The sequence below is a fragment of the Eubalaena glacialis genome, chromosome 2, assembly GCF_028564815.1.
Source record: "Eubalaena glacialis isolate mEubGla1 chromosome 2, mEubGla1.1.hap2.+ XY, whole genome shotgun sequence".
Lineage (NCBI taxonomy): Eukaryota > Metazoa > Chordata > Mammalia > Artiodactyla > Balaenidae > Eubalaena > Eubalaena glacialis.
Window position 1 is genome coordinate 168,971,084 of NC_083717.1, and position 16,519 is coordinate 168,987,602.

General features: G+C 49.2%; 1 protein-coding gene across 2 annotated transcripts in view; it reads left to right on the forward strand.

Annotated features, from left to right (window-relative positions):
- The window catches only part of IFT43 (intraflagellar transport 43), an 88,648-nt gene extending 72,389 nt beyond the window's left edge, over nt 1-16,259 (forward strand). Inside the window, exons 6-9 of one of the 2 annotated variants that reach the window (XM_061181108.1) lie at nt 14,897-14,969; nt 15,221-15,296; nt 15,804-15,866; nt 15,998-16,259. In XM_061181108.1, coding sequence (XP_061037091.1) covers nt 14,897-14,969; nt 15,221-15,296; nt 15,804-15,866; nt 15,998-16,117 — 332 coding nt within the window. In that variant the 3' untranslated portion in view covers nt 16,118-16,259. Of the gene's footprint in view, nt 1-14,896; nt 14,970-15,220; nt 15,297-15,729; nt 15,867-15,997 lie in introns of both variants that reach the window. The other variant, XM_061181109.1, reaches the window with a different exon arrangement.
- The last annotated feature ends 260 nt before the right edge of the window (nt 16,260-16,519 follow it).

A 16,519-nucleotide genomic window follows, 5' to 3' on the forward strand; every position in this document is an offset into this window, starting at 1 on the left:
AGACTTCTTCTGTCATGGAAGGTTGTATGTTAGAGAAAGAACATTGGATCTGGAATAGGAGTGAACCCAGTATCTACAAGCGACATTGGGCAAGTCACTTATTCATTCATTCCTTTAACCACCATTTGTTGAATACCTGCTATGTGTGATGCTTGGAGCTGGGCACTGGGGACATGATGTGATGGTGTACAAAACATTCTTAGTCCTTGCCCTCATACAGCTTACAGTCTAGTCGGGGATATGGGGACTAATCAAATAGTCACACGCTAAATAAGTAAGGACAAATTGCAGTTGAGTCCACTGAGGGAAGAGTCTGGGGTGCCATGAGGGAGAATAACGTGGAGACCTGATTTGGGTTGGGGGCTGAGGGAGGGCCACTCTGAAGAAGTGACTTTCAAACTTCGACTTGAAGGAAGAGTAGAAGTTGCCAGCAGGGACTTCCGTGGCGGTCCAGTGGTTAAGACTCCGTGCTCCCAATGCAGGGGGCAACAGGTTGGATCCCTGGTCGTGGAGCTAAGATCCCGCATGCCACGCAGCGTGGCCAAAAATAAATAAATAATTGCTTGCCAGCGAAAGGAGTGTGGAAGCTGGGGGTTGGGAGGACCCTGGTAGAGGAGGCAGGAGGCACAAAGTTCTGTCACCTCTCTGACGCCAGAAGTGTTTCCAGGCCTGTTTGGTCTCTTCCGGCTCTAAAATCCAGCTCTCAGAAAGTGAACTCTGGATGGAAAGTGAAACTTCAAAAGGAGCACTGAGAGGCACGCAAATGGGAGAAAAGAAATTCTTTGTCTTTAGAAAAAGGTGAACAGTATTCAGATTGAGATAATCTCTAAAAACACAATTAGATGTGGACTCAACTTTCCAAAAGTTTGTCTCTGAGGTAAAGTCAAGTTAAGAAAGAACTTGTGAGCCCCCCAAATAATGGCGTTAAAAAAGTGGAAAGTCTCTGAAAACAGGAGCTTAGAAAAAAGGATTAGCTCTTTCTTGCCTATAACCATCGCATCTTGGTGTAACCCAGGACTGCGGGTGGAATTATAGCTCCCTCTTGCTGGCATCTCCCGGTGCCTCTGGGGCACGCCGCCTCCCCACTGGAGAGGGCTGTGCTCTTTGCATCCTGGGGTCCAGGTGTGACAGAATCGAATACCTTAAAACCCTAGGAGTGATAAATCCTATGGCCAACCCAAAAGTGTGTAATTCCTAAAGGACAGGCTGAGTTGAGCCACTTCTAGCCAGGGGCCACTGGGGACTTAATTCTGTAAGTGTAGCAATCTGGATGATCTGAGAGCTCCAAATTTAAGGGTAATTGCTCAATTTTCTATCCATGTCAACAGGGAAAATAGGTAAAAGTGGCTGAACACAGCCAAGCAATGAGGCTGGATGAGATGTGAGATGCTAGACTGTCAGTGGAATTAGAAAAATGCTATATGCAGTGGGATATCGCTCCGTCGCCCCTCTCCCCGTTCATCTCTGTCTCCGGGCTTTCTAACTCTCTTTTGGGCTCTTTCTCATTGCCTGCTTAATCCTTCCACCCTATCCTTCATCCGTTCTCCTGCAAGCAGCAGTCACTCTTGGCCCAAGCAGTTTTAACGTGGAGAAAGAGAAAGTGGAAAGAATTCTTTAAGTGCAGATAAACTGGAACCCTGATATCTCAATTCTTTTCTCTTGCTTAGTATGAATGTTCCGTTATGTTGGCATTCCCTTCCTTAAGCTTACTGCAGCACATCGGACTTATTAGGTAGTACCCAAACCTAGTTCCTTTGCCTCCCTCTCTGTGCCTTGTTAAGCTTCATTATAGGGTACTGGGTATGAAATTTGAAAAAGAAGTGCTTCTTATAGGAAATGGTATTGATAATTAATGTTTGTAAGTGTTTACCAAGAGCCAGGCCCTGTGCTGCTTTACCTGCAATGCTTCAGTTAATCCTCACAACATTTCTATGAAGAGACACTGTGATCATCACCCTTTTACAGAGGAAGGAATTGAAGTTTTGTGATGTTAAGTAGCTCACAGAGGTCACATGTCTAGTAAACAGTGATGTGCTGGTAAATATTTAACGACCAGCTCTCGTGGGGGGAAAAAGTCCTCATTGGTAGAGCTTGCCGATTTCTGTGGTGTAAATGCTCCCACGAGGCTGGTTTCAAGCTCCCAGCATGACATCAGTGACCACAGAACTGGGAAGAGATGGACAGTAGCACACCAGTATGTCATGTTTCCATCATACAGGTACATTGGATGTAAATAATTTCAAGAGCATAGGCAAAGTAAAATGTAGTAAAATTTAGGAAGTGATGAGTTTTGAGTATTACCTTTGTTTTTAATATAATTTATTTAATTATAAGGATGTATAATTTAATCTTTAATAATGTTTATGTTTAACAACCTGCATGCGAAATTCCTAAAAATTTTAGCTAGCATGAGCTGCTCCAGGACATCACTGCTAGTAAGTGATGGAGCTGGAGTTGGGACGTGGCCTTTGTGACTCCTGACCACCTGTTCTCACCACCTTCCTCTCTGCTGTCAAAGTGTTAGGTTCATTTCTCAAGCCTGCTTATCCAGGAAGCTTGCCTCCACTCATATTCCCACTGCCCTGTTGCAGATTTGTTATCCTTTCCTGATTCTCAGGTTCACCTACTGGCCCCTGTCCTCAGCTCTGCTGATCCTTTCCCCATGAAGTCTTGGCAGCAACATCCAGGCCGAGCAGAGAAAAGCCAGAGAGACCAGGTCTTTAGGGCTCTGTGACACGAAGCAGAATCTTCAGGTTGGACCACTCCTCTCCTTCACGTTATGCTTTCTTTTCTATCAGATCCATTGGGACTGCTGTTAGATAATGAATTCTCTGCTGGATCCTCTGGAGAGGAGAGCGTATTTTAGGGGGAGAGGAAGGAGTGTCCCTGGGCTTGTGTGGGTGGCAGGGTGAGTAGCGGGGAGTATGGGAAGTTGGGAAGAACAGACACCCCACAGGGCACTCCCTGGGCTGTGGCGGGCTATGGCTGGAGCTCTCCCACCAGCGCAATGCTTTGAGACACAGCTGAGGGAACAAAGTGACATCACAGAGACTTGGGACACTCAAAAGACTGCATGGAACGTCAAAGAGCCCCAGCCAGGGGTGTTGGATCATGGTGCCAATACTGAGCTGAGGTCATCGTGGGCCACAGGCGGACTCTGTGCAGGTTCATTTTAGTATAGAAAATGAACTTTCCGTACAGTGATTCTCTAAACAAAAGACTTGGTGCGCTTTACCTGTAGGCCATGTCTGTGGCTGGGACATTTGGAAAGACTTCCATTGGCAAATATGACAGTAAGGTGTTTTGTTTTGTTTTTTTATCACTAGGTATATGGGAATGGACAGCCTAGAAATAAGGATGTCGTAGAGACAGAAGGCACCTCATTTTAGTGATGAGGAAACTTGGGACAAGAGTTGACAAGTAAATGCCCATGGTCAGCAAATAAGGGGCAGATCTGGGACCCAGGTTTCCTACTCCTAATCAGGTACACCCTCTGGTACAGCTCTGTGGACCGGGAATCTGGGTTCGGTTCTTCCTTGATAGACAGTTAAGGCCACATTCCTGGCAGCAAAAGAAAAATGAGCTCTAGTAGATGTAGACTCTTGAGGCCCCAAGGGCAACTTCTTTACTCCCCAGTGTGGGTTTGGCCCCAGAGTGAGTGAGATGCCAGAGGAGTTACAGGGGACTTGCCAGAAGTTTCTTTAATGAAGCAAGAAAAGTTGTTTTGACTTGCTTTTGTTTTTTGCAGGAGGTAATTCAGGGTCCCATGCCCCTACCGTGGGACAAGCGTACACCATCACGGAGCAGGTATCTAGGAGCTGATGGGGTGGAATGACTTAGCTCAGCAAACATAGTAGAGACTGGCTTGGCTGTGCTCTTCTTGCCTCTTGAAGAGGCAGAGTGTCAGGGGAGCTTCTGAAAATGGACTTAAGCTTGGAGCACATGTTGGTGGTTCTGCTTTGTCACCTCAGTTGCTCCGTACCTCGCCCTGGTCCAGCTGCAGAGCACAGCCCAGAGCGCTGACCAGACCTCCTGCTCTGCTGGCAGAGCTGGAACAGAGTGCTCGAGGCCCCTTGTGGGCCCTGCAATCTCCGGGTCACACCAGCCTTTCAAGCTTCCCATGGCAAACATCTCTGCCCGAAACGTGGTTGACAGCGACCTCGCTGGGACTCCATTTTCTTTGTTCACGTGAGCAGCTTACTGGGATGTCCCCGTCTGAAGAGGTAGAGTGGGGAGCATGACACACGTCCTGCACCACGCATGCACGCGCATCGTAAAGGAAGCAGGTTGTATTAACCTTCCTCCAGGAACACAGAGAAAGCTCTGTCAGCATTCCATCGTGCTGTAGTCGGTTTGGAGAAATGTGATTAATAATAAATCATCCAACATTAAGCACTGACAAAAGTAAAAGAGAGTTAAATCTCCCTGAAATAGTTATAGAGATCTGGGTATTTATTCTGTTTGGAGGAATGTGATTAATAATAAATCATCCAACATTAAGCACTGACAAAAGTAGAAGAGAGTTAAATCTCCCTGAAATAGTTATAGAGATCTGGGTATTTATTCTGTAACTCCTTGGATTCTGTCCCTGTTGAATATGGCAGACAGGATCAGGGCAGGACAAAGCTAATCCCGTTTAGTTTCGTGAGATGGTCCTAGATGTGACAGTGAGCCGTGGTCCAGCTTTGGGGAGAGGCACGGGTACTTCTCCGCACAGCTGTGAAAGGAGTGGTGGATGAGGGCAGAGAGGAGATGAGGCCATATTGATGAGAACCATTGCCCAGGGACATCTTAGACTCAGATTTTTATGTGACTATAAAGAGAGGCTCAGTGCTTTAGGATATCTGTTTCAAGTGATGGGGACTGTATAGAGAAGAGGCATAGCGTTCTCTGCCACAAAAAAAAAAAGACAGGTGGATTTGTAGAGTTGCTCCAAATAGCCTTTGTAACACAAACCCCAGAAAGTTGTGGCCTGGGGACTGTGCTCTCCAAGCAAATGGCCGTGGTGCCTCACTCGTCTTGAAGTCTGACGGTCAGATAGTGCTTAGGTGAGACGGGAAGGGACAGGCATGATTGTGCATCTGAGGTTGGACTCAGCGCATCACTTAGACCTCAGTTGAAGTCTTTCCTTCCAACACATGGGGATTAGTTTCTAAAGAAGAACCCGAGATAACAAAGCCTAGGTATAGCAGAAATCCAGGGGAGCGGTGATAGGGGACCCTCTTACCCTAGCGAGAGACGAACTTGATATGGCCAACTGGTAGGTCTTCCTTTCCAGCTTCAGGTCCTCCCAGCTTTCTAAAAATGCCCAGATGTTTGATGTGTGCATGTGTGTACTCGCCTATATATATATATACACACATGCGGGGGGACACATACTGGGAATGTGATTCCTGAGCGCATAAGTGTGGTTGACGGACTGGGTTTACCTAAAAGACCCTTTAAGAGAAAGCTCTTGAAAGATGATTACAGAATTGAGACACCATCATTTAAAAGTGCCCGAGGCAAATGCCTTTGAAAATTGCAGCAGCGGAGGGACAGAGAAAGAACCGGCAGCCCTTGATTGTTGCGCCGTTCCCTCAGGACCCGTCCCCCCCCCCCCCCCCCCCCGTTTCTCATCTGATAAGAGAGAGAGCAGCAGTAAGACTCCTCATCTATCTTATGAAAATCCGATTGGGAATGGCTGTGATCAAAACCAGCTGGCTGTCACCGGCAGTGGCCTTGCGAGGAGGGAACCGCTCAGAAGCATTCTGTATGTGGTGGAGTCACGGGTGGCACTGATCAAAGGAGCATTTTTTAAATAAATATATATAAGGAAAAATACAAAACCTAAGGATTTAGAATAAAAGCAGGGTAGTTTGTCTTGTTTTTTTCAGCGTAACACAGAGAGGATGAAATAGAATCAGATATTCCTGGTCTCTAACACAGAAACCGGGCATATCTGGCGGCTCTGAGAAGGTGTTCTCTGTCCCATTAATACCATATCACTGATCTTGGGCCTTATTGAAGAGAGTGGAGAGTTCCTCATTTTCCATTCCTTCCAGCCACTTCATTCCTCGTCACCTTTAAAGTCGCTTACCCCTCCTCGTCCTCAACACATCTCTACGGATCAAAGCTGGAACTGCCACGAAGCTCCGAGAGAGCCATTGGGGTGGCAGGGAGCGTCCCTGTTCATTGTTCTTCGTTTCCTTCAACTGTTGGTAACCACTGTGCGATGTTCCCTAGAGGCCACACCAGTGCGTGACACCAGGGTCCTCCCAGTAGCAGGCTCCTGGGCTGAACAGGGTCCTTCCCTATGGAGAACCCTTGTTGGGCCGTGCTTGTCTCCCATGAGCACTGCCTTTGAATTGCTCCGAAGGGTCAATCCTGGCTGACGACCCTTTGCGCGGTCAATACTGACTCTTCCACAGCCCCTGGTGGACTGGGTGGGGTGGGGGGGCCACTCACGTTCTAGGGAATTGCGTTCATGCTCCTTCCGGAGGGTGCTACCACCCCTCTGCGGGTACTATGCTGAGGCCGGGCCTGCACACCCACAGGAGACCACGAGCTGAGTCACCACTCAGCACAGCCTCCTGTCTGCCCACCACCCAGCCAGCACCACACCCCCGAGGCCCGGCTTGTCTCAGAAATGGACTCAGTCCAAGCCCTCCCGTCCAGCCCGTCGTCAGCCAGGAGAGTGGCCACGGCGTGGGGGGCTGGGAGGAACAACCAGCTCTTTCGATGTGCTTCTTGAGGTCGGCGATCTCTTTCCCCAGCAGCAGGAGGAGGGGGTGGGTTTGGCAGGAGCATGGAGACATCTCAACGTATGGGACATAGATAAACCTCCCCCCAGCCAAGCCAGCGCCTGAGGACGGACATCTTTCTGCCCCTGTCATTCGCTTCCTCAGGGACCTGCTTGGGCACCTTTTGCTCGTGGTCAGTCCTGTTTCTCAGTCCCTGCAGTGGACCTTCTAGCCAGCAGCATCACAGTTTTCAGACTCTTCTCCCATGGCTGCCTCTCTCCTCCCCTCCCAGTGACCCGGCCGGATCAGGTGAAATCGCCGGGGATCGGTCCTCATAAAGCAGACCCGCCAGGGACCTGCAGACGTATTTTTGCCCCGGAACCCCAGTTCATCCGGGGAGTGCAGGGGCCCAGGATCTCCTCTGAGACCGTCCCTTTCCCTTGTTCCTTCGGGTGTTTGAAGCCTGTTGCCTACCACTTTCCCCTTTTCTTCTCCCTTTAAAAAAATTCTCCATTTTTTCACTTAGAAAAAAAATTATTTATACGATTGAGATCCACTAATTAAAGCCATTTTCTGGTATTTGGTTACTGGAGTGTTTGATGTCTCTCTGACAAGACCATGAAATGCATGGAGTGTCCACAGGGACAGAATTTGCTGAACACGGCTCTTTGTAAATGAGGGGACACAGTGTCGCAGCAGCTCATGAATATGAAACGCCCATGATGCCACCTCAGTGGACTTGGGAACACAGATGAATCCTGTCATGTGCTAAATGAGACCAATTTCTTTCATTTAACTTCATCTTCAATCAGACCTTCTTCCATTTGCCTGTTTAAAATTCCCCATACGTGATGCAGAAGGTAACAGCATTCAGTAAAACAAAGTTTTGCAGCTGCAGAGAAAAATTATAATGATCTCGGGTGTAAAGTTGCCATCTCCTGGAAACGTGGACATTCTTTTCTTTCGTTCACGAGCTCTGCTGAGAGTCTGTTGACTTTGAGCACAACATTGGGGGTTGTCTGGACTGCTCTTCTTGGGGTGTCCCTTCGCAGCGTGTCCAGGCCCCTTTCAGGTGGGTTATTGAATGTGGCTGTGAATTATGCAGGGTGGACGTGAGCCCTCAGCGGCCCACGAGTGCTCTGTCATGGCCAGGGCACTGGGCAGGGGAGCAGCTCTGGGAAGAGATGGTGTGGGACCGCATGGGGCCTCTGCCGTGGGGGGCACAGTTAGTGGGTGAAGCAAGAGGGGCAGTTGTCATCATTCAGCACCCGGAGGAACCTGGTAAGGTAGGCCAGCCCCTGGTATCATTTACTAAGGCGTCAAGGTCAGAAAGTGCTGGAGTTAGAAGAGACTTTATGTAGCTCTCTAGAAACCCTTCTGGCCACGACCAGAAAATTCCATTCAGAAATCCCCAACCAAGAAAATCAGCAAAGAGTAGAACCTAAAGGGACACAGAGAGGAGGGGCTCCCTGCCTGAGCCATCTTTGCCTGGGTGGGACCGAGGGCCGGATCAGGGTGCCTCCTTCGTTCTCTCCTTCCTCTGCAGGAAGATTTACGCTTGGGGGAAAGAGCCCGAGTAATGCTCAGGGTGTACTCATTACAAGCGGAGCCTGATCTAAGAAATCACCTTCTGTTCTTGTACCAAAACAAGCCAACAACAGCGAGATGTGAAGGCAGGCTATCATAAAATACGTTGCAGAGATCTGAGGCCAGGGTCTGCAGGAGGCAGGCAGGCTTCTTGCTGTCAAGCCACAGGGGCTGAAAAGGATCCCTCTGGGACTTCCCTGGGTACTTAGCATTTTAGTGTGCGGGTGTGATGGTATTACCTGCAATGAGTGTATTTCAGGGCAAGTGGCAGCTTCTCGCATCTTTGAAACCAGTTGTAATTGATCCTACTGGTGTTCCCACATGTTTCTATTATTTATTTCTATTACTTATTTAAGCACCCCTCATTTATTTCTGTGGTTTCATCTGGTAGTTGGTTTGTTGGTAGATCTGTTGGCAGGCTAGTATGCTGGTATCTTGATGAGTTTTCCATTTGGCAACCTCTCTCTTTGGAATGAGTTCTTACTGCTGTTGCTGTTCATTAGCAAACCTTTACTGGGGGCTCCCAGAAGGTGGCGTGATGGAGTGGGGCACGCTAGAGATCAAGAGGAAGCCCAGGGTGAAGAGCAGTGTGACCCATCCCCAGGATGGAAGCCCAGCAGTCCATATGGACCCAATTTGGATGACTCTTCCTCTGTAACTTTGTCCCCACTCCTCCATTGTTTCTTGTATATGCACAGGCCCTTCCCAGGAGGCCTTGCAGCTCTCTAGTGAGGCAAAGCCTTTGCTGTGATGTCTTCAAATCCAGGATGTATCTAAGGATTGCTCTTGGTTGTTCTTGCAAAATGAATCCTGCCTAGGCAACTTTGGGACTCAGTAACACTTATACTATAACTAGAATGATATAGAGAAGATGGACATGGCCCATCCATGTGTGTGACTTGCAGATTTGAGGGGCACTTATTGATCCAGTTCTGTTCAGTTGTCCTTTAGTTTGCCCATCTTTGGGAATGCAGAAGTGACTGGGACGTGGTCTTCACCCTCCACTGGTTCAGCATCTAGGAGGCAGGCCGAGGGCAAATTTCACTTGCTCTACCTACAGCAAAGTAATCAGGTCCATCCTGTGTCCTTGAATATAAAGCATTGTGGAAAGGTAGAGTAGGAAGCTCTGAATTCTGCCTGTTGGGTTCCAAGATGATTCACAAAGGAAGGGATGTGCATTTTCCTTATTCTGCTCATTTATCATCACTTTTTAAATGTATAGACCCTCCCTTTGCAACTTTTCCATGCTGAGTCCATCTTGGTTTGCCCCTAATATGCCTCCAAAGAGGTCTTGCCTATAACAGGCACCCAGGCGTCTCCTGGCCGGTTGATGCAGGTCCTTCCTCACCTGGCACCTGACGCCCTCTCTCCTGCTTCGCCCCGTGCTGCTCTCTCCTGGGCCCTGCACGCCAAACACGCCACCCTTTTAGCGAGTTCCTCCTCACCTCCTAGCGCCTTTGTGCACGTTGTCCCCTGCCTGGCTTAGTCCTGTTTATCCTTCAGCGGCCCTGTCCTAGTTCAGAGACCTTCCCTAAATCGACACTCCACCCCCGCAAAATCCTGAATTAGATCCTCTCTGGACTGAATTAAGGGCATTATGCAGCATCCATTCAATAGAAAACTAGATGGTCATTTAAAAGAATAAGATGCGGGGCTTCCCTGGTGGCGCAGTGGTTGAGAATCTGCCTGCCAATGCAGGGGACACGGGTTCGAGCCCTGGTCTGGGAAGATCCCACATGCCGCGGAGCAACTGGGCCCGTGAGCCACAATTACTGAGCCTGCGCGTCTGGAGCCTGTGCTCTGCAACAAGAGAGGCCGCGATAGTGAGAGGCCTGCACACCGCGATGAAGAGTGGCCCCCGCTTGCCACAACTAGAGAAAGCCCTCGCACAGAAACGAAGACCCAACACAGCCATAAATAAATAAATAAAATAAAATAAAATTTAAAAAAAGATAACTGCTTTAAAAAAAAAAGAATAAGATGCACGTGTACATTGAAAAGGAGAGATAAAAGTAAGTCGCAGGACTTCCCTGGAGGTCCAGTGGTTAAGACTCCATGCTTACACTGCAGGGGGCATGGCTTCAATCCCTGGTCGGGGAACTAAAATCCCGCATGCCTCATGGCACAGCCAAAAAATAATTTAAAAAAAAGAAAAGTTGTAAAACAATGGATACGTAACATGATGCCATTTGCAAACATTTTTAAAAGGACATACGTGCTGTGTATGCAGAAATTCTTTTCAGTAAACATACATGAGAAATGGTTAATAGTGATCACCTCTAGGGAGACGGCTGGGATTCATATAAGGAAAGGACATTTTTCATCTTAAACTTGTCTACAGCATTTGAATTTATTACCACATGTGATATTACTTTTGCCATTAAAAATAAAGTATTAGGTCTCCCTGTTATTTTGGTCACAGAGTCCAGTTAGCTCCCTTCACAGTGTGTTTTAATTTACAGGCAGCACATTTATTTGTGTTTATTGCTATCTCCCACTACACTGATGCTGCAGGAAGACAGGGCCCATGTCGGGTTTATCTGCTGTTGTTACTGGCACCTCCTAGCACGGTGCCTTTCACAGAGGGGCTGCTCCATTCATCCCTTCAAGGATGAATGGATGAACGAACGAACAAGTGAACAAATGCAATTTCTCCACAGTGTGGCTAATTGGGCAACACGTGGGACACAGAAGCAGGTGAAAGGCAAGTGAGATGGCTGACATGAGAGGCCGGGAGCAAATGCAAAGAGCAAGGAAGGCCCGTTTTGTTAAGGAGTCTGAGCTGGGAGAGAGCAGCGGGTAACCGGTCAACAGGGGGCGCTGTCTGTGGGGAGCTGAAACGAAGGATGAGGGCACCCGCTGCTGCGGCACTGGCGTCTCAGCCCTCTTGCCTCGCCGGCCCTTTTCCTGGGGCCGTTTGAGGTGTCTGCTCCCCTCCTTCTCCACGCAGCTGGTTTAGTGCGACACGGACGGCGGGGGATGGAGTCACCGGGTCTCCAGTGTTGGTCCATTTTTCTCTCTGCACCATTTGGCCTTGTTGTAGGGAAGTAGCCAGTCGGGCATATGGTGAGGGAGAGACTTCGCTTAGTTATGGTTATTGGGAGACAGAGAAACACCCGAGAACAGAGGACACTGGGTCTCGGGCAAAACGAAAGCTGTCCCAACTATAGGCGGTTGTCTCACCTCTCCACTAGTAGAGGCGTCTTTGAAGTCACTGGACCTTTGCAAAGAAAGCCTCCGGGCAGGGGTGGGGACAGCCTTTTTGGGAGGGGTGCAGTTGAACTGGAGCTGGAAGCCTGCTCTGTCCATTCTTAATGACTCACTTCACGCACGCTACTTCATCTTGCTGAGCCTCAGTGTTCTCATCTGGAAGATGGTGACAACTGGGCAGGATTAAATGAAAAAATGAGGGTAGAGCCATATAGTTTCTCTCCATGCTCAATGTTTTATCTGTTAAACGAATAAGAATAATATAGAATATTTATTACTTACTAAGCATGGCGCTGGATATTTTAGATGATCGCATGTAATACAGCAACCCTGTGAGGTGGGTGTAGTTATGATACCCGTTTTACAGCTGAAGAAACTGAGGCACAGAGAGGATGAAGCTTCACAGCTAGTACATGGGGGAGCCAGGATTCGAATGCTTCCCGTGCCTGCACTCTTAACCACTGGACAGGAGTCCTACCCATATGCTTAAGTAACCCATTGTTTCTGTTAATGTTCTTCTTATCAGCAGCATCGAAGAAAATGAGACTAAAGTTAACATAATTATTGAATTTTTTAAAATAGTGGTTGTTTTTCAGTAGTCCTAGAGCATACTTCTTTGTTCCTCTTACTGTCTCTATTAAAATTGTGTGCTTTTGAATGTTAAGCTTGACACCCTGAATCAGACACTAGGTCACTGGTTCAGGCTTGCAGGTCAAGTAGCCGTCACTGATTGCAGGCAGGGCCGGATCATTCCGTGCAGGTAATTTTGTGAAGAAGCGGATTGATTTCTCAAGCCCGTTTTCTTTTTCTAGGTTGGGTCATCCTATGTGTGTGTGTATGAGAGAGAGGGGTGGGGGGAAGGGAAGAGAGAAAGAGGACAGAAACTCCTGGGAACATGTTATATACCCGTAAGCAAGCACTTGTCTGTGATTGTAAATCAGAAACTGTAAAATTAGGAAGTTCTTTGAAGTTTGCCCAAAACCTGCTCCACGGCCACCTGTTCCACTGGGGCCGGCAGTTGGATGGCCAGGCTCTGCGGCGATGGCTCAAGCTGTCACTGCACCGAAACGCTCCAGCCTGCCTTGGCCTGGCTGTCATCGCTGGCTTGGTCCCGCTCAGGCAGTTCACCGGGTTCTGTTGGACACCAGGCTTCCAATTAGAGAGAAGTCCCACTGTGTGGCCAGCCCCGCCAGTGCCGCTCTGAGCGGCCCCTTTGCCAAGGCCCGAGCTGACCTCCGCTCTGTCACAGATGGGCCAGCCCCACGCTCCTTCGTGCGCATTTGGAGGAGGGGGGCGGGGACAAGCAGGGAAGCCCACGGGGACTCAGAGTGGACAGCGGGCAGAAGTGCGGCTCCTCAGAGCTGGGAGAAGCTGGGCAGAGTTGACAGGACCCAAATTCTGACATTGCAGAGCAAGAGGGGACTTGGGGAAGACCCCGTCCTGAGCCCTAAGCACAGCAGGGAGCATTTTCTTAGCAACTTCTGAATATTCATCTCAGGCTGGGCCTCACGCCGAGGAGAGCCAGGAGCAGCTAACTGCCTCACGCCGGACCTGTCACACTGCTGATGGCGCATGGCACGGCCAGCTTCCGCCCTGCCCCACCGCAGGGCCCGTGCAGTCCTGCCAGCCTAGGAGCCCTCTCGCCCTGGACTCAGGGACGGTGCCATCAGCAGCCCTCACATGGACTGTATTCTTCACTCGGAGTGAGCAGGGACGAGCAAGCTGAATTTCTGTTAGCATAAGAAATAGAAAATTAGACAATTCCATCTCTCATTCTCTAGCAGGGTGGAGAGATATAATCTGAGCTCTGAACAGCGTCTTTCTAGATAGAGGACTTGCTGAATGTGATTCATTATTTCGGGGCTGGTGTATGTGTCTTCTTTATTTCCCTATCAGCATTTTCTTTTTATTTTCACCCCTTTAATCACTCTCTTTCTCTGCCTGTCTCTTTCTCTCTGTCTTATTTTCTCTGTCTCCGTCTCTCCCTTGCATGCTTTCTGTCTCTCTTTCCAGGTACGGCATCTGTAACCCCTCCATTGGAAGCAATAATAAAGACGCCAGGCTGGGAACTGACATTTATATACTCGGGCTTAGCTTGACTGGAACCATCGCAAAGTCTAAATAATGAATAGCCTGAAAGTGGCAAGGGTCTTCCCAGCTGTTCTTGGAATGATTCTGCGTCTCTTAAAAAATAAATAAATAAATAAATAATTTTTTTTTTTTTTAATTTAGTCCATGGAAGCAAAAACGAAGGGTGTCTTCACTGCTCTCTCCTCTCTGGAATTTTTCCTCCTTTTAATATTTGCAGTTGGTTTGGGAATTCCAGGACTGTCTCTCCCTGCTTGGCCTTTTTTTCTGCCCCATGTCTTTTTTTCTCTATGCAGACTGGTTAAAACAAAGAAAGCCCCTCTACCAGTCAGTGATACTCACTGAGAGAAGGCAGTACTTCTTTAAGGTGTTAGGTTGTCCCCAGGAGAAGATGGACGATTTTTCTGCTATAATAAGCAAGTTTCCATGATTAAGTGATTGCTGTCTCTCTGTTTCTCCATTTGCATGACTTTGTTAGACTGACGAAGGGAATGGCCTCACGTCTCTTCCTATGTTTGTATGTTTGTCTCATGTGGAGAGTTCAGAGGAGGAGAATCTCCAAGAGACAGCAAGGGAAGTGTCATCTTTAGAGTCAGTGTTGTTTATTATATTAGACCCGGTAAATGGAGACTCTGATCCTGGACACACTGCTGGGAAGCCAGGTCACATCATTAGGCGTAAAGTGACCTTCAGAAACAGGCTCAGGGCTGTGAAAATTGCAAAGACTAGGACGAGCTGATGCAGGTGTGAACCTTGGTCATGAGGAGGTGCACTCATGGTGACCTCCACCTCGTGACGCTACGCTTTCCCACTTCCTCTGTCTCTGACCATGCCAGGTTCATTCAGCTCCTCTTTTCTTTTCTCTCCTCTAATAAAAACACTTCCCCAAGTGCTGTCTGGGACTTTCTTCTCATTTCTTTACATTTCTCCTTAGACAGCCAATGGCTTCTAACCTGGAGCAAACATCAGGATCACCCAAGAAATCTTAGGGAAAAATACAGACGCCTGAGCCCCACCCCGCTAGGAGATTCTAGTCCAGCAGGTTCTGGGGTAAAGCCTGAGATTCGGGAATTGTTGACGTTCTACCTTTGATTCCCATGCACACCTCTACTTCAGTTCCACAACCCTAGACTGGGGTCCTAGAGGCCAGAGACCATTGTGTCCATTCTACCCAAAGCCTGTAGCCCTAACTGTGGCCGGCATGTGGAAGGTGATAAGTAACCAGTGGAGAAGCAGGCAAGATCCCCCATTCGTGCCGCTGACATTTTTGGCTCCTCCTCTCATTGCAGATATTCCTGTTATTCCGGACCTGGAAGAAGTACAGGAGGAAGACTTTGTTTTGCAGGTGGCGGCCCCTCCCAGGTATGTTAAATTAATATGAAGTTGGTAGGAGGCAGGGACCATGCCACACGCCATCTCCAGTGGTGCTGCCCCCCAGGAGAGATCCAGATGTCTCTGGATGGGCTCCATCCCAGGGTTCCCATTTTATTAGACGTTTTCTCCCCATTTTGATCCTTCCCAGCTGCCTACGAGGCTCTGGGGTTGGTGGCCCGGCAGCACTCCTGGCACTGGTTCTGCCTGTGGTTCCTCCTCACGTTCCGTCTTTCCTGCAGCATCCAGGTCAACCGGGTGATGACCTACCGTGACCTGGACAATGACCTCATGAAGTACGCAGCCTTTCAGACCTTGGTGAGTGAGGCAGCTTCTGTGTAGAGGAGCAGGCTCCAGGCAACGTCCATAGAGAGTTCTCAGTTTCTCCAAAGCCTTACAGCCTCTCCTCGGTGGGTCTCCGAGGCTGCCGGGCAACAGTCCCTTTGCCAGAGACATCATCCTCGGGTATTACAGCATCCCTGACCCAACATATTCCAGTGTTCCCAGGGCCAGTCTCCTTCCTGCTTCCCTGGCTGCCCCCGTGGCATCAGTAGATATGCTGCTGTCATGCCTGCCCTCCTGGTATTGACCTTCCCCCAAGGAGTACCCAACCTGCAGGACATCATGGTGTTCCCTCAGTTCTCAGTGGCCATGGGGTCTACCCACAGTTTTGCTCTTTCACAAGGCATTCCTGCAGGTCTGGATTTGGGAAGTTCTACCACACTCAACCTGGTCCCCCTCTCTTTGCCAGAGGTTGTTGTCCGAAGGCCTCCGAGGTGCACAGCCCGCCTTTTTTTTTCTTTTTTTTTCCCTACACGTTCACAGGATGGAGAGATCGACCTAAAGCTCCTCACTAAAGTCCTGGCGCCGGAGCATGAGGTTCGAGAGGTACGTAGCGGCGGCAGTGCCTGCCCCTCATTCCCGGGAACAGCTGGCTCCGAGGCTGGCCTCGGCGGCAGGCTGGCTGTGACCGAGGGGACGGCCTCCCCCAGCTCACCCCGCGATGTCTGTCTTGGCAGGACGACGTCAGCTGGGACTGGGACCGTCTGTACACTGAGGTGTCCTCAGAGCTCCTCAGCGAGTGGGACGTGCTGCAGGCAGACAAGGAGGACCCCGTGGGACAGCCCTCGCACACCTGAGCCCGGGGGTCGCTCTCCCTGCACGCGGTCACCTCTGCTTTGGACTCGAGACAGAGGCCATAAACCTAAAACTAAAGAAGCTTGCAAGCAGCTCAGAATTTTTATATGGACTATTTTGTAATAAAAATATCTATTTTCAGTAGACCGCATTGGATCGTTCGACTGTAAGAAATTGCTTATTTTTGTAGCCCTCTCTTCCGTTTCTTTCCAGCACTCCCTTGGAAAGATTCGGCAAGAGTGAAGGAGGGCATCGCTCCCCATCATTGAAGCTTGGGAGGGAAAGCTAGATTCAGGGGGAGAAGCAGTGGTGCTCCTGGAAGCCGTTCAGTTCACGGAGGCCACAGCAGCGCCCCGGAGCATCTACCTGTGAGCACCTGGACGCAGGGATGCGGGAGGTGGCAT